Genomic DNA, 18150 nt, shown 5'->3' on the forward strand with positions numbered 1-18150 from the left:
TCTTTTTGTTTCCAGCTAAAGGCAAAATTATGTAACAGTCAAATACAAAATGAATCAAAACCTGGAACAGCAACCAGGAAGTGGACTCTGTACACAATCTGCACCCGAAATGGTGCTATTTCTATTCATGCAGATAGAAGTATGGGTCTGTTCTATTAATTTTTTCATTGCTGTTCTTAGCTGTAGCATTTGATTATTTTCAAGGAATGTATTGACTTTGGTATTTTATTTATTTAAGAGTTTTATATTCTGCTTTCCGGCACTTCAAAGCAGATTACGTTCAAGTACTGTAGGTATTTCCCCTATCCCCAGAGGGCTTATAATCTAGTTTTGTAGTAGGATTGCTATTAAAAAAAAACCAACAACAAACTAGCAGGTAAAAAGGACAGCTGCTTTAAAATAATAGAAAATCAAAACAAAGGACTCAGTCAAATCATGCCACAGGTAAGCCTGCACGGGAAGCCAGCATCACAGCCTACACAGGGGCAGGAAGATAGGACAGCAAAAGGAAGAGGAATAGGAGGAGCCAGTGTCGTGGAAGGAAGTGGAGGCAGAGGAAAAATGAGAGGAAATGGTTAATACACATCCTGAAGGAGAACCTGGGTAAACCAGGCCCCGGCCAGGGGTAGGATACGGAGATAGACTAAATGCTTTCTAGCAGGTAATCTGGAAGGCTTTGAGATGGAGTCCTGAGAAGGTAGGCCACACCACACGCACTCAGGTATCAAACACCCTAGAACGGGATAACAAAAGTAGCCTTCCAGCTTGAAAAGAGAGAGACCCTGAGGGTTTCAGAAGGTGCAGAGGAAGATCTGCTTAGGAGAAAAGGACTTTCATGCGAACCCCCCCTGGTAGCAGACTGTGAGCTGGAAATTCTCTGCAGGTGCAAGGAAGGCTCCCCTGCAGTGAGAGGAAGGCCTAGCGATACAGGAGATACATTTGCTAGGTGACCAGTATTTGTCTATGCCGACTACAAGGGGAAAAAAACCTGTATGCTAACGAAAATACATCTTTATCACCTGCAGACAGGTTTGGGGGTCTCACCTGAACACCCCCTGCAGGTCTGCAAGTTCATTCATTCATTCATTTATTTATTTATTGTATTTCTATACCATCAGTCTGTGACCAATCATAACGGTTTACAATGAAATAAAATAAAACGTAAGACAATAAATCACAGGTATAAAATAAATATTAATACTTTAACACATAAAATAGTTCTAAATGCCTGTTTAAAAAGCCATGTTTTTAGGTTGTGTTTTTTTAAAAGCCAGGAAATCTTTGTAACCTTAAATCGATCCTACAAACACCTGTTTAAAAAGCCATTTATTCAGGTTCTTTTAAAAGCCAGGAAATCTATTTGTAGCCTTAAATCAATTTAGGTCCGACAACAGAAATAGCTCTCTCTAACTTCACCTACAGGCCGATACAGTGTGCTCCGATGGAGCGCACTGTAAGCCGGCATTTGGACGCACGTTTTCGACGAGCTAGCTTTACCCCTTATTCAGTAAGGGGTAATAATGCGTCCAAAACGCGCGTCCAACCCCCCCGAACCTAATAGCGCCCGCAACATGCAAATGCATGTTGATGGCCCTATTAGGTATTCCCGCGCGATTCAGTAAGTAAAATGTGCAGCCAAGCCGCACATTTTACTTTCAGAAATTAGCGCAGACCCAAAGGTAGGCGCTAATTTCTGCCGGCACCGGGAAAGTGCACAGAAAAGCAGCAAAAACTGCTTTTCTGTGCACCCTTCGACTTAATATCATGGCGATATTAAGTCGGAGGTCCCGAAAGTTTAAAAAAGTAAAAAAAAAAATTTCGAAATAGGCTCGCGGGTTGAAAACCGGATGCTCAATTTTGCCGGTGTCCGGTTTCCGAACCCGTGGCTGTCAGCGGGCTCGAGAACCAACGCCAGCAAAATTGAGTGTCGGCTGTCAAACCCGCTGACAGCCGCTGCTCCTGTCCAAAAAGAGGCGCTAGGGACGCGCTAGTGTCCCTAGCGCCTCTTTTTACCGCCGGGCCTAATTTAAATACATTTTTTTACTGTATCGCGCGCACAGGAGAGTGCCCCTCACTGAGCAATTTAAAGTAAAATATCCCTAACTAACTCAAAAATTTTTTTTTTTTTTTTTTTTTAAGACTGTATTTATTTATTTATGGCCAGGCAGTTTCCTCCTGCATCCTTGGGCATCCAACTCGATCAGAATCAGAGCTGGAATCTAGTGCCATGACCTTTCTTTCGCAATTACCCGGGGATTTTTCCCCTATTTTATTCCACTCCCCTTCCCCCAACATACCTAGTCTGGTCACCGCAGCGAAGGGCCTGAACTGGACTGGAGGTGGGGGGGGAGTGCACCACACAGAGTTCCTTCAGGTACCCTGCAATTCAGCCAGCAGGTGTCGCCCTTGAGCAACGACAAAGACTCATCTCCCCCAGCGGCTGTGAACATAACATTCACTCCTCTATATCCTCAGGAAGGTCTATTTGCTATCTTCTGTACTCAAACCGAATTTTGGGCTTTGGTCATCATATAATCGTCACAGCGGATAATGATCTAATCATCACCCTTGCATTCCCTCCCTGCCCTCAAATAAACCCCCCTCCAAAAAAACCTCTTCCATTGCTAAGAAGTCACAGAATTGTTTCAGAGCATAGTTTTTACCTCTCGAGAAATGATGCCAGATCTTCGGGCTCTGCTCCCCAATACAAAAGAAAATTCACTGACTTGCGCTAGCCCCGCTGAAACGATCCATTTGATATACTGGTTGCTTTTCGGCAGAATCAAAGCAAGAACAAGCACTGCCAAGATAAACTGCAAAACAATATTTATTTTAGGTCTGCATATAGATATTACGAGTCATGGAAAACAGATGCAGCGCACCAAACTCTCTACCACACCTCCACACATTGCTGACTATTGCACAGAAGGCACTGGGTTTTGATTCAGCATTTATATAGTAGAGACCCTTCTGGATAATGGATTTTTTTTTTAAACAGATAACGAATTTACAGTTAATGGATCTTTGGATAAACAGTGCTCTCCTGTATTCCTGATTTCTACTTATTATTTTCTATGAACGTGAAAGTGCTTGAATAAAACCATTTTATACGAGTCACACCCTTTTCTGTCAGACCGGAGATGCCCTACTGCAACTCTCCACATTTAGGATTTCCTTGTAAGAACATCTTTTGGTTTCTAGGGTCGTGCAGGCCAAAAGGTTTCTTTTTTGTACATTTTAGTGGGGATTTTCATTTTGGTTTTTTTCGTGTTCGGAAATCTGTAGGCATAGTTCCATGCACTCCTGGGGGAATTCTGCGTAAAAAACTTTAAAACTCTGCAAAGTTCTGCAAACTTTATATTGGTCAACATAACACAATATACATGACAGTCTATAAGTAATTAATTTAATATGTAATACAGAAAAAAGTTATTACTTAAAGATGCAGAGCTGTAAATATTTGGAGCAGAATTGTCCTAGAAGTTCATTGTAAGAGTGTATATTCCACCCTCTCTGCCTACTCCCCTGGCCAGTCTCCTTTCACTCTGCCCTTTCAGGTCCCCAACTCCTCCACCTACCCCCAACCCCAGGCTCAATCCCTTCCACTCTAGCTCCACTCCCAGAGTTTGACCCCTCTCTCAGTACTGTCCCTCACACAGGCTCCCTCTGTCCCTCTCTCTCTCACACACACATCCTTTCATACAGGCTCCCTCTCTCTCTCATGCACACACAGTCTCATACAGACTCCCCCCTCTCTCTCATATGCACACACAGACCCTCATATAGGCTACCTATGTCTCTCTCACACGCCCCTACACATTGGCTCCCTCTTTCTCTCTCACACACACATACATCCCTTCACACAGACTCTCTTTCATACATACACACAGGTTCCCTCTCTCACAAACAGGCACCCCACATACACAATCCCTTTTTCACACACACACACACAAACACTCCCAATCTCTCACACGTATACACACTCCTTCATAGTCTCCTCACATAGGCTCCCTCTTTCTGGCACCCACACCCATGCACCCTCACACATGCTCGCTCTCTCTCTTTCTCTTACACGCACACTCAGCCGTCTCTTCTCCAAGATGAACAGTCCTACGCTCTTTAGCCTTTCCTCATCGGGCAGCCGTTCCAGGCCCTATTTCATTTTGGTCGCCCTTCTATGTACTTTCTCCAGTGTAACTATATCTTTTTTGAGATGCGGAGAATTGCACACAGTATTCAAGGTGCAGGCTAACGACTGAGCGATACAGAGGCATTATGACATCTGCCGCTTTATTTTCCCTTCCTGATGATTCCTAACATTCTGTTTGGTTTTTTGACTGCCAAATAGAATAATAATGATCATAAAAATGATTCTGAAATATAGTAATTTTACTAATAGCAAAATGAGTTTGGGTTACTCCGGCCACCACTGAAACAACTGCAAATCGTAAGCAGAAGCAATACAGTGAAGGCCAATTCTGATACTAAGATCACTGAGCCATAGCAGCTACTATATCCTTTCTATTGCTGACCTGGGCAAAAATAACCCAGTTTTGTGACCGTAAAAGAGTATTTATCAAAGTTCTGTCAAACTTGCTACAATTTTACACTTATCTTTGCTAATAAAAGATACCGGGATATTTTAGTTGCAGTGCAAAACCCAAGCCCCTGCTTTTCCCACTTCCTTTTATGACATTATTTGATGTTGCATCTTCTATCTTCTATCCCTGCTCTGCTCGCCCCTTGGACGGTTCATTTGCCTCCTCACTGGAAGTCCAGTTTGTTCAAAAGCGAAGCTTCCTACTGGCGCGTAACGAAGGCTACTTGACAGTCTATAGTTCTTTCAGGACGCTGAGCAGTAAACAGGGATACAAATTAAAAACTGAACGATAAACTTGTATAAATAGCAAACATAAAATCTGAAGTGTCATTTTTAGGGGGGCTGTCAAGATTCCTAACATTATACTAACTCCAGTCTAGAGAGCTCATGATAGCCAAGACAAATTCCAGATAGTGTTTATTGGGAGAATCAAGGAAACATAAGCTGGGCCAGAGGCAACAGGAAGCATAAGCCTGGGGAAAGACAGCTGTAGCTTAATTTCCCTGTTTTTCTGACCCTCCGGGTTTTTTCTCACAAAGGTGAACCCACCTCTTTCAACGCCTCAGAAGAGACAGAACTAGACTAAATGCAGTCCTTGCAAGTCCCCCAACCTGAGGCCTTTTCTTGGTTCATGTACATCAAACTTGAGGAAGCAATATCTACTATTCATTTAACCCTAAAGTGCCACATTCATTTCCCAAATGTTCTTAACGTCCCTGGGCAAGAGGGTTTGAAAGGCTTCACTTCATTTATAAACTGTAGGAAAATAAAATGTACCTTCATTATTACGACGAAGAGCGTAAGAAACATTAAGATGGTGAGCTCATAAATTACAAAGGTGGGGAAAACATGAAGCCCTGTAGAAGAAACGAGAATGCATCAGCATGCAGACTAGCAAAACCGAATAAAGAAAATGTTAGTTCTTCAAAAAATGACCACCACTGCCTCCACTGCTTCATTTGTAGCCAGTAGCAAGCTCCAGAGCGCCATTTCAAGGGCATCAACACTATGATCCATGGGGAAGTGTGGGCCAACAGGTTTTGATGGTAAGATGGATCATCACCAAATGATAAAGTTACAATTATAAAGCTAATCTTGTATCCAAAACTGATACAGTGAGAACTGGACATGATTATCACACTTACCAATTAATATTGTTTACAAACTATGGGCCTTATTTTCCAAGGCTATCGCAGGCCTGCGCTACCTACATCGGGGCGGAGTCGGCCCCGGAAGAGGAGGAGTCGGGGCATCACCGGGGCCGACTCTGCGAGGACGGCACGGACAGCAAAAAGGTAAGGAGCCTTTCCGCTGCCTATTTCGCGCCCAATAACTACACCTTCTATGGGGTAGTTATTGGGCTCGATGCCGGCAGCGATCACATCGCGGAGGTGCAATCGCTGATGGCTAGCGCAGGACCGCCCCCCCGTTTCGGCCCCCCGCCCCTCATTACCGCAGTTTTCTAAAGTACTGCAGGCCTGCGGTACTTTAGAAAATGAGGCCCTATGTTACCGAACTATTATGGCATCTGTGTAAATTGATATATTTTAGCATCATTATTTTATGTGCCCTATTGTAAACCATTGTGATGGTATCCATCTTAACGATGGTATAGAAAAAAGTTAAAATAAATAAATATATCCAGGGTTTTTCATTTCTAGCATTATTTAAAAATGTTAAAAATGTTTCGATGTAAACTGCCTCTCCGAAGCATCAGTTTTATTTCCATGTAAACCGGTGTGATATGTATATTATACAGGAACATCGGTATATAAAAACTAAAAATAAATAAATAAATACATAAATTATTTAACCCTTTTGACAGCCACTGAAACAATTATTCCTGAACATTTTATCTTAGCATTTAATGCTGTGATTTCTAGCTTTCTAAATTTATATTAATTGTTTGTGGGTTCAATTACTCTGGATGATATAAAAAAAAAAAAAAAAAAAAAAAGATTGCAAAACCAATTTAGGTCGCAAGTACCTGGCAGGATCCCAAGGGGTAGATAGAATCCAAGCTGCTTAACCCAAGAATAAGCAGTGGATTTCTGCAGCTCTAACTTAATTATGGTTAATGGACGTTTCCCTCCAGGAATTTGTCCAAACTTTTTTTTTTTTTTTTTTTTTTTTTTTTTTAAAACGCTTTCACCACATCCTCTGGCAACAAATTCCAGAGCTTAACTATGCATTAAATAAAAAAATATTTTCTCTTAGTTTTAAATGCATCACCCAGTAGTTTCATTGTGTGTCCCCTGGTCTTTGTACTCCTTGAAAGAATAAACAATGAATTCACATTTACTTGTTCTATTCCACTCATTATTTTACAGACCTCTATCATAATCTCCCCTCAGCCGTCTCTTCTCCAAGCTGAAGAGTTCCAACTTCTTTAGCCTTTCCTCATAGGGGGAATCGTTCCATCCCCTTTTTCATTTTGGTTGCCCTTTTCTACATCTTTTCTAATTCTGTTATTTTTTTTTTTCAGTACTGTGTGTAGTTTTGGTCACCACATCTCAAAAAAGATATTGCAAAATTAGAAAAGAAACAGAGAAGGGCAACCAAAATGATAAAGGGGATGGACCGATTCTCCTATGAGGAAAGGCTAAAGAGATAAGGACTCGTCAGTCCTGGATTGCAAACAGGATAATGGGTTAGCTGGACCTTTAGTCTGACCCAATATGGAAAGTCTTGCGTTCTTAAGACAACTGAGCACTTTCAAAACAAGTACATAATTATCAGACTAGAAACACAAAACCTTTTCTACTAAATAAACAAGTAATTTCCAGTGTTTAATAATGTTCTATTATCTAGGAAGATATACTAATTTGATTTTAAATAATGTACCAATATTTGCTGTGGCTAAATGTTGTAGGTTTAATTTATCACGATTATTTTTATGATTTGATTTTTTATTTTCCATTCATTCTTACTATTGGTTATGATCACTGGTTTTATTATTTGATGTTTATTATATTTATGACTATTTTTATGTTTTATATTTATCACTATATGCCACCTTGAGTTCTGGTGAAGACTGGAAGACTTATACATATATTTATTTATATACTGTTGTTCTGTAGTCAATCACAACAGTTTACAAAGTAAAAATAACATAACAGGTACATAAAATCATAAAATACAAAATAATATCAATAAAAGCTACAGAAAAATTCTTACCTATAGAAGCAAAGAAAATAATAGCAAGAAAATCTCGTATTGGTTCAATACAGGACATGATTTCTTCAGTAACCATATGACCCTGTGAAGAGATGAGTGCTCCAGCTAAGAAGCATCCTAATTCCATTGACACATCCAGCAGCTCGGTGATCTGTCAGACAAGAAAGCCCCTTAAATACTCTTCTCTGGAGTCAATTAGCAATACAAAAAAACCACTTCATTCTGGGTCAGGTGGCTCTTTGCAGGTTTTTGAAGACAGTTGAACAAGCCTTAGCAGGTTCAAGTCCAGAACCTGGCTTTAGTTCAACCTGTCATCCTCATAGACATTGACCCAAGAATCATTCTAACTATGGCAACAGTTGCTCTTTCTTCTTCTGACCACCTGTCCCCATCCCTCTCTCTCCCATGCTGCTACTCTCTTCCTTTCTCCCCTCCTCAAAATACCCCATTTTCTCACTCTACTCGTGTTTTGCTTCTTATACATTTCCATTGTGTACTCAAGAGTTCCGTCTCTGCCATGTCTCATCACCACTATCCTCCTGAATTCCAGCAACTAGCTTGATTACACCATTTATAATTTTTAAAGTAATTATAAAGAGATCAATATTCAAAGCGCATTCAGCTCTATTTGGCCACTTAAGTATAGCTTATGCAGTTAAGTAGCAGCTGATGCATATACTCCCACGTTCAGTGGCCGCCACATAAGTCATTTATATGGCTAAAAAGATAGCTGCATAACTTGTGAGTATGTAGTGGATGCATCGGAAGGAACGAGTTAGCCATGCAAGTTATGTGGCTAACTACCTATATTCAGTCAGGTGCATAAGTTATGTGGCTAAGTTAGACAAGCCTCCGAGGAGGTCTAAACTTAGCCAGTTATAACTTATAAGGCTAACCACGGATACATACCTTGTACCTTAGCTGAATAAATTATATCCAGCTAAGTTACTTCAAACAGCCAGATGTGAATACTGACCCCAAAATATTTTCTAATTTTTCTGAGGCTGCCTCATCTTATACTATCTTCTGAAAGATTTCTAGCTTTGGAATAATGCATGCAGATTATTAGACTGTAAGCTTCAAGAAGCAGGAACAGTTTATTATGTGTGTCTGTAAAGTGCTGCATACAAGTGATAGCAGTATAGAAATAATAATAATAATAATCTAATTGGCTTGTATTCTCCCTAAAGGCAGGTTTCCTGACCACATAAAAATTCTTCTATATGGTGGAAAATCCTTGACTCTGCATAGTGATTTACCATGTAATCAGGAAGCAGGAGTGTGGTTAGAAATGACATGGGAATTCCGGTGAGGCTTTCTAGCTGAGAAGTCATGTGCTGGAAGACTCTATAGAGGCCTACATTTCTCCCCTTAGTTTTAAGCATACATAGTTTTTTTTTTCTCTCTCTTAGTTGATGGTTTTACTTTGCACTGTGTGGAATAAGTGTAGTGGGACTGTTGCAGGATTTTGTTTTGCTCCTGGCATTTTGACGATGACCACTCAAACTCTACATCCTGCAAGAGAGAAAGCTCGCAATACAGATCTAAAAATGGCAGCAGTTTAAGTAAAATCACTCTTGAAGTTTAAAGACGAGTTGATCCAGGAGATTACTAAAACAACCTCTCTTGTTTTGGAAAACAGACTTGGGAAACTGCACTCTTCTTTTGATGAAGCAAAGGAAAGATTTGGAACAGTCATCAAACCTAGCTGAAGTAAGTGAGCAGAGAATATCAACTTAAGATGTGACATAAGAACATAAGAAATTGCCATACTGGATCACACCAAAGGTCCATCAAACCCAGCATCCTGTTTCCAACAGTGGCCAATCCAGGCTACAACTACCTGGCAAGTACCCAAACACTAAGTAGATCCCCTGCTATTGATGCTAGTAATAGCAGTGACTATTTTCTAAGACAACTTGATTAATAGCAGGTAATGGCCTTCTCCAAGAACTTATCCAAACCTTTTTTAAACCCAGCTACATGAACTGCACTAACCACGTCCTCTGGCAACAAATTCCGGAGTTTAATTGTGCACTGTGAAAAAGAACTTTCTCCAATTAGTTTTAAATGTGCTAGATGCTAATTCCATGGAGTGCCCGATAGTCCTTCTATTACCTGAAAGAGTAAATAACCGATTCACATTTACCCGTTCTAGACCTCTCATGATTTTAAACACCTCTATCATATCCCCCCTCAGCCATCTCTTCTCCAAGCTGAACAGTCCTAACCTCTTCAGCCTTTCCTCATAAGGGAGCTGTTCCATTCCCTTTATCATTTTGGTTGCCCTTCTCTGTACCTTCTCCATCAGAACTATATCTTTTTTGAGATGCGGCAACCAGAATTGTACACAGTATTCAAAGTGCGGTCTCACCATAGAGAGATACAGAGGCATTATGACATTTTCCATTTTATTCACCATTCCCTTCCTAATAATTCCTAATATTCTGTTTGCTTTTTTGACTGCCACAGCAAACTGAGCCGACAATTTCAAACTATTATCTACTATGACGCCTAGATCTCTTTCTTGGGTGGTAGCACCTAATATGGAACCTAACATTGTGTAATTATAGCATGGGTTATTTTTCCCTATATGTAACACCTTGCACTTATCCACATTAAATTTCATCTGCTATTTGGATGCCCAATTTTCCAGTCTCACAGGGTCCTCCTGCAATTTATCACAATCCGCTTGTGATTTAATTACTCTGAATAATTTTGTATAATCTGCAAATTTTCCAGATCATGTATAAAGTATTTATATCCTGCACCCTCCAATGTTCGGGCCGGGTTACAAAGGAACATATATGATTGTTAAATGTAAATCAAAATATAAAAACTAATTAAAAATAATATGACAAAAACTAATTATAATAAAATATATAAATAAGAGACTAGTCTTGGGAGGTAGACACCACAAAGATCTGGGAAAGCTAGTCTGAAGAGATGGTGTTTCAGTGCCTTCTCGAATTCTTTAGTGTTGAAGAGTAATCTAAGGCTGGGAGGTAAGGTATTCCATAAAATTAGGCCTGCAATGGAGAAGGCACGCTCTTGTGTCATGTTCAGCCTGGTCGACTTTGGTGATGGGATTTGTAGAAGTTGATTTTTAGACCTGAGGGTTTCTACAAGGGGTGTAAAAATGTAAAGTAGCAGATAGCCATGAATTGTGGTTATTATAATTAAGATTGTGTATTATTGTTAGGGTTTTGTATTGAATACACCATGTGATTGGAAGCCAGTATAGGTGAAAAAGGGCTGGGGAGATGTGGTCTTATATAATTGGAAAGAAGCCGTGCTGCAGCATTTTGTGAGAGTTGGAGAGGGCGTAAAGCACTCTTTGAGAATCTTCTTTCATTTTGTTGGAGAATAGACTCTATCAGCATTCCAGCACCTGCAACTTTCTTGATTGTCCATCTTTTCTGATAGAAAGAAAATGCTGCACTGAAGAGCTTCCAGTTGCATGGAAAAGTGCTCAGAAGTTAGTGGGTTTTTTTTTTTTTTAAATAGTCAGTAAAGCAGTTAATAAACAAGTCAGTGTGTTGCGAAAAAAGAAAAGTAGCCAGACGCTAGAAATAAGCTAGGAGCAGTGTATACCTAAGTAAAAAAGTTGAAAAGTTCAATTACTCAACTTGGAAAGGTGTTAAGGTAGCGTGATTTGGTTTGAATAGGTACCAACACTTGTTAGTCACTCAGGCTGACTAACTGAAGTTTAAATCTCCAAAAGGAATGTTTTGTACTAATTAACCTTAGAAGCACAAAATATATTGTAAGGGAAAATCTCAGTAACCCAAAATCCAGAGGGAGCACTGAGAGGAGAGGATCACCTTATTGGTGGCTGAAAGGAATCAGTAAGTTCTCTTTGGGAAATTTTTTTTTTAAAAGTATTGGGGAGAAGTAAAGATAACTACTATGTTATCCATTTAAATGGCTTTTGAATATGGACCTTCTAAAACGGATTTAGGAGTTTAAATCCACTTTGACACTTCTAGCTACGGTCTGTGGGTAAAAAAGCAGCCACAGGTTTTAGCCTACGCGGGCTGTTTGAAATTTACCCTCACGCTGTATTGGGTTCAATCTTTTTTTCATTCGAGATCAATCTCTTGGCGGATACTTTTTCTTAAAAGCCACAAAGAAAAATGTTCTACATGAACGGTGAAGGCCATATCATCAGAAGGGCAAGTAGCCTAGTTAGTCTAAAGCAACGACAGAAAGAAAAATGTACTTGAGACGTCAGTGCCCATAGCTGTATGCAAAATGTTCAAAATGAATCCATAGTATAGATTTCTGTCTATTCAGCATAGCTCCCGCTGCACTCACGATCCCTTCTACTACATCTTAGAGCTCGGGGCTCTCATTCCTGACTGGCTTCTATGCTTTTCTTAATAAAAAGAACAAGCAAGTTTACACACTGCCCAAAGCATGAGGCTGTAATATCATAGGACTTTCCTAATAAAAGCAGCAGGTGAACTGAGGGAAACAACTGGGAATCTAACTGGAGCACTGCACTTTATCCTCGTTAGAAGTAAGCCAGGCCTCCTCCCCTACGCAATCAGCATTCCATGCCCATATTTATTATGTTCTGAGTGTGTGCCAGTGTCTTAAGGGCGGAGACTAATTTTGTAAGATGGGAATGAGAGAATGCAGACCTTCCATATTGGATTAATTTGAGATGAATGGAACAAAATAAACATTGCTAAAATTAGAGGAGGAAAAATCACAGGTCAACACCATGTTAACAAAATCAGCAAGCAGCAATTGTTTGCTGGTAAAACCAAGAGGTCAGATTTAGTAAGATGTTTTTTTACCAATGGTGGAATAGAAAATCTCTTAGCAGAATTAGTCATCCTTTAGATATTTTCCTCTGACAATTGTGTGTGTGTGGGGGGGGGCGGCTCAGGCTGGTTCTAGGAAGTCACTGAAAACAGGTATGGATTTTTATTATGGGAAAACTTGATACAATTTAACTTTAAAAATAAAGCTGGTTTCAATTTTCAAGAGTTTTGCTGTAGAAATACAACAGAAAAATCATTTTGAAAGATGACGTCCAAACAGCTGGTTCTCTCTAAGAGGCAGAACTTGGGGAATCAATTTTTATTCTATGAAAGCAGTAAGGTTGATATTCAACACCACTCAAGTCGAATATGTTCAGATTTATCCACCTAAGAGGCACGGTTTCAATATTCAGATCGGGTTTAGTGGCCGCCACTCAGCCAGACAACTATTTATCTAGCCAAAAAGTGAAAGGGGGCGGGGTAGGGGGCCAGTCAGGGTCATTATAAGGCAAAGCTACTTCTCCAGCTAGTTTAGCCAGACAAGTGTCAATATCCAGCCTTATTGGCTAAGCTAAGCAAATAAGTTAGACCTGCTATTGATCAGATCTACTGTTAGTTGGATAAAGATATCCAGCTAATCATCAGATAACTGGGCATATTCCATGGAGCGGCCACACTCCCGAATATTCCAATCAAGTTAGTCAGATACGTTTATCGACCATCACGTATCTTATATGTACCTCAACAGAAGCTGCTGCAATGCAATTCCATGTTAAATGCCCTGTTTTTTAAGCAACTGTTTGTTTCTCCAACATATAGGGGATGGCATATATTAAACCAAATTCTTATAGGATCTTTGGCAGAAGTCAGTAAGTTTAGTGACGTTTCGATTCAGCCTGTTCCTTGGTCCAATCATTTTGGTCTTCTAAGAGGAAAAAACAGATAATTGTAGCTCCTGGTGAGAAGCTTGTACTTAGTCTTATTGACCCAGATTATTCAAAAGTAAGTTGGAAGATGCTAGGCACCAAATGAATTTTTAATATGTAGATCAGTTATTTATCACTTTTCTGCATGTCTCGTCTTTGATAAAGCAGGAGGTTGTCCCAACCAGATGTAGACAGATAAAATGGACCCATCCTAGGGTCCCTTGATTCAATTTTGAGTTAGCCGTTAAGAAAAGGAGAAGTCCATTACCTGCTATTAATTAAGTTGACTTAGAAAATAACCACTGCTATTACCGGCATCAGTAGCATGGGATAGACTTAGTTTTTGGGTACTTGCCAGGTTTTTGTGAACTGGTCTGGCCTCTGTTGGAAATAGGATGCTGGGCTTGATGGACCCTTGGTCTGACCCAGTTGGCATGTTCTTATGTGTAAAGCAGAGAGATTTTGGCATAAACATCTATCAGCTGAATCCCGTCAGACTTTTTTTTTTTAATCTGCTAGGCTTGAGTACAGATCTTTGAGTGCCTTAGACAAAATTATTTCTCAGAGCATCTACAGGCCTCACTTAATCATCCTCAGTCACTATTTGCATCTATCAAACCCCTACTTGAAAATTTTAGGGCCTCTCAACCTAATTTGGTGTTCAGTCCTCAGAATTATGTGACAATATTAGCAAGGCAAGCCGCTGGCAAAAATAATACTCAGTCTAGCAATGAATCCTGACAACAGATCATTATCTTCGTGCACTGTTATTTCCAGTTTCTTCAGGGTCAACTGGTCTGGTAGACTGCTTGACTTAAGAAGATTTTAAATATGTAGGTAATACTGAAGATGAATCTCTAATGGATAAATTAAAGAACATTTTGTCCTTTAGATCTCTGTCTTTTTTCTATTTTGTATTTGCTTAAGATTGAGTTTTGGTATCTCTCATTATAAGGGAGAATCCCGGATGATTTAAAAAAAAGCCCTCGTACATCTGATGCTTTCCCTTCGGAGAGTCCAGCTAGTTATCATCCTATCTCCAGTTTGTCCACTCTGGGCAAATTATTGGAGGAGGTCATTTATTCTCAATTTAATGATTTTCTAAAGAAAAGAAAGATCCTACATCCATTTCAATGCGAATTCAGAGTGAATCATAGTATGGAGACTTTGCTTTCGTCAGTTTCTAACTTTTTATTGCAAGACTGGATGCTAGCAATACAGTAGTTGCTATCCTCTCGATCTATCATCAGCTTTCTCTTAGAGTGACTGGAAATTAGGTGGGAGGCAAAGTATATGAGTGGTTTCAATCATACTTGAAGCCAGGATGCAACAGGTATGTTTTAACAACTCCTCTTCAGACTGGTATTCTACCAAGTTAGGGAGTCCACAGGGATATGTTTTGTTTTATCTGCTGTTCTTTTTAACATATTCAAGACCTCTTTGTTCCTTATTGGAAGATTGGGTCCCCATATTTAGAATTTATGCAGATGATATTCAGCTGCTCGTTCCTGTGACAGGCAACTGGTTGTCAGTTTTACAAGAAGTTTCCAGCAGTCTAGCAGTGGTTAATACATGGATGTGTTGTAATCAGTTAATTTTAAATCCGAGGCTCTTTGTTTTCCAAGGAAGGATGACTATTTAGCAAGCCAAAATGTAAGTGGTATTTCTTTTTCTGTTGCTTTTATTAGATTTTAAAAAGATACACTTAAGAATTTAGGTTACATTTTTAAGGGTAATTTTTCTTTGAAAAGTGTTTTAATCTATTTTAATGTCAAACTTAATGTTTTAAATGACATTATGCATGTATAAATAAGTAAACCACTTAGACTTCTGGATATGTGGTATAGAAATTAAATAAATATGTTCTCTCTTCGATAGCAGTTTGTCTTTTAAGCGACAAATGCAACATATTGTTCATACAAGTTATTATAAGCTGTGTATGTCACATCATTTGGAAACAGTCTTAAGTGCTTCTGATTTTTGCACCATTGTTCAGACCTTTTTACTTACCACCCCGAGTACTGACCTTCAGTTTTTGCAGGAGTCCCTGGGTCTCACCTTAAGGCACTCCAAGTGCTGCAAAATTCCGCAGCGCGCCTGATTTTGTGTAGTCGGCGACGGGATCACGTACGTCCACTCGTGCGAGAATTATACCAGCTTCCTATCTCCCCATGGGCGCAATTTAAGTTATTAGCTTTGGTTTTTAAGGCACTGAAAGTACAGGGCCCTTATCTTTCTGATTTTTTATACTTTTATATACAGTCTTGATCACTGTGATTCGCCAATGAAATGCTTTTAGCCCTTCCTACAGGCCGGATGGTATGCCTGACCAAAACTAGACGAAGAACCTTTTATTATATTGCCCTGCCAGAGCCTTTGGGCCTTAATGATGAAGTTGCAAAATTCCGTAAGCACACAGTACTTAGGACGAAACAGTAGAGTAGTCTATGAACCCCACATCACAACTAGCATATTGATAACACTATGTATGATAAATTTACCCGTAAAAGTACCTTCAGTACACTCGGTCATGACCCACTTCTCTAAAAACTATTTTGTCTAATGATTTATTGTAACCGAACCTTTGACGGCACCTGTTAGAATGTACTATAGTGCGCTTTTATCTACATTAAATACGTGCCTACATGTAAACCGTTGTGATGGTATATAACTTAGCGACGGTATAGAAAAGATTTTAAATAAATAAAAATAAATAAAAGGTTTTGGTTTAAAGAAGCTGTTGGTCGTATTTAGCTAGCTCTCTCAGGGTAGCAGGGAACAGAAGCAAAGTCAGACAGTCATTAGTATTGTATAAATTGACAAATGTGTGGGTATTTGTTTTAATGTATATTCTTGTTATTGGTAATCTTTTAATGCTGCAATTCACTTAGCACATTTTATTATAGGTGAAACAAATTTTAAATAAACAGTTCAGTTCAGGAACTGCGCATGTTGAACAGAAACCCTTAAAAGCAGCAGTATCATTAAAGCTTAAATGTGCAGAGGCTAAAAAGAATATAAGGATCAAAAAAGCTTCCCTTCTGCCATTTTTTAACTTATGGGAAAGAAAAGAAGAAGAAAAAAAATTTTCCATCCAGTTAAAGCTGTTTCATCCTTTAGTGAACCTTATTCCTTCTCTCTCAACTGTCACAGGCAACTCCCTATGATGGCTTAGGCCTATGCCAACCTACAGACTTAGGGGGGGGGAGAACACATTTTGAACTTGATTTCTCCTTTATTCTTTTACTTTCAATTTAAAAAAAAAACTTTCCCACAACTAAGAAGCCATTCTGCTTTAAACAAAAGTCCCCTTTTCTTGTCATTTTGGGGCGGATTTTAAAAGGAGCGCGAATAGCCTACTTTTGTTTGCGCTCCAGGCGCAAACAAAAGTACGCTGGATTTTAGTAGATACGCGCGGAGCCGCGCGTATCTGCTAAAAACCTGGATCGGCGCACGCAAGGCTATGGATTTTGTATAGCCGGCGCGCGCCAAGCCGCGCAGCCTACCCCCATTCCCTCCGAGGCCGCTCCGAAATCGGAGCGGCCTCGGAGGGAACTTTCCTTTGCCCTCCCCTCACCTTCCCCTCCCTTCCCCTACCTAACCCACCCGCCCGGCCCTGTCTAAACCCCCCCTTACCTTTGTCGGGGGATTTACGCCTCCCAGAGGGAGGCGTAAATCCCCGCACGTCAGCGGGCCTCCTGCGCGCCGGGACGCAACCTGGGGGCGGGTCCAGAGGGCGTGGCCACGCCCCCGGGCCGCCCCGGGCCGTAGCCACGCCCCCGAGCCCGCCCCCGGAACGCTCCCGACACGCCCCGAAAACGCCACGCGGTTCGGGCCCGCCCCCGACACGCCCCCTCCGAAAACCCCGGGACTTACGCGAGTCCCGGGGCTCTGCGCGCGCCGGGAAGCCTATGTAAAATAGGCTTCCCGGCGCGCAGGGCCCTGCTCGCCTAAATCTGCCTGGTTTTGGGCGGATTTACGCGAGCAGGGCTCTGAAAATCCGCCCCTAAATGTATTGTTAATTCTTGCGGTTTGGTTATTTTAAATATGTTTGTGCATATTTTATTACGGTAAACCGTCACTATCGTTGGCATGTGCAGGCTAGCAACATTTTTTTAATAAAATAACATTATTATTTCAGTGTTTTCATTTTTAGAAGGTATAATAAAACATTTACTAAAAAGTAGATTTCCCTCTATAAGTAAGAACATGAAGACAACCCAAAAACTGAAGCAACAATAAATTCTTATGAAAAATTATTTTTCAAGAGTCCTCATGTTTGCTGTTACTCACTATTAAACATTAAATTTTATATATATATATATATATAATGTATTTTTAAACTTCCTCAAAGGGTGTGCAGGAATTAACAGTACTATTTATATCTAACGAACAGGACTCCTGTGCTTGAAAGCTTATGCCTCAATAAATCCAGTTCTCAAGGGGTCACAGCGCAGTTGGGTTTTCAGGATATCCACAATAAACATGCACGAGGCACATCTGCATATAATGCAGGCAGCCCATGCAAATAGATCTCATGTATATTCACTGTGGAAATCCTGAAAACCAAACTGGTTTGCAAGCCTCTATGACCAGATTAGGGGACCCCTGGTCTATGAGGTGCTACCAGCTTCTGTGCCATTTTTTTCTATTACAGACTAACACTGCCACCCCT

The 18150-nt window shown here is 40.3% G+C and overlaps 1 protein-coding gene across 5 annotated transcripts in view; it reads right to left on the reverse strand.

Annotated features, from left to right (window-relative positions):
* Positions 1-18150, reverse strand: part of TMCO3 (transmembrane and coiled-coil domains 3) — a 71729-nt gene that overhangs the window by 4726 nt on the left and 48853 nt on the right. For 3 of the 5 annotated variants that reach the window (XM_029604635.1, XM_029604634.1, XM_029604636.1), the window contains 3 exons: positions 7778-7928; positions 5378-5457; positions 2664-2813 (listed from right to left, as the gene is read on the reverse strand). In XM_029604635.1, the coding sequence (XP_029460495.1) occupies positions 2664-2813; positions 5378-5457; positions 7778-7928 (381 nt within the window). Of the gene's footprint in view, positions 1-2663; positions 2814-5377; positions 5458-7777; positions 7929-18150 lie in introns of those variants that run through there. The other 2 variants (XR_003857151.1, XM_029604637.1) reach the window with 2 other exon arrangements.

This window comes from Rhinatrema bivittatum, chromosome 5 (genome assembly GCF_901001135.1).
Source record: "Rhinatrema bivittatum chromosome 5, aRhiBiv1.1, whole genome shotgun sequence".
NCBI lineage: Eukaryota > Metazoa > Chordata > Amphibia > Gymnophiona > Rhinatrematidae > Rhinatrema > Rhinatrema bivittatum.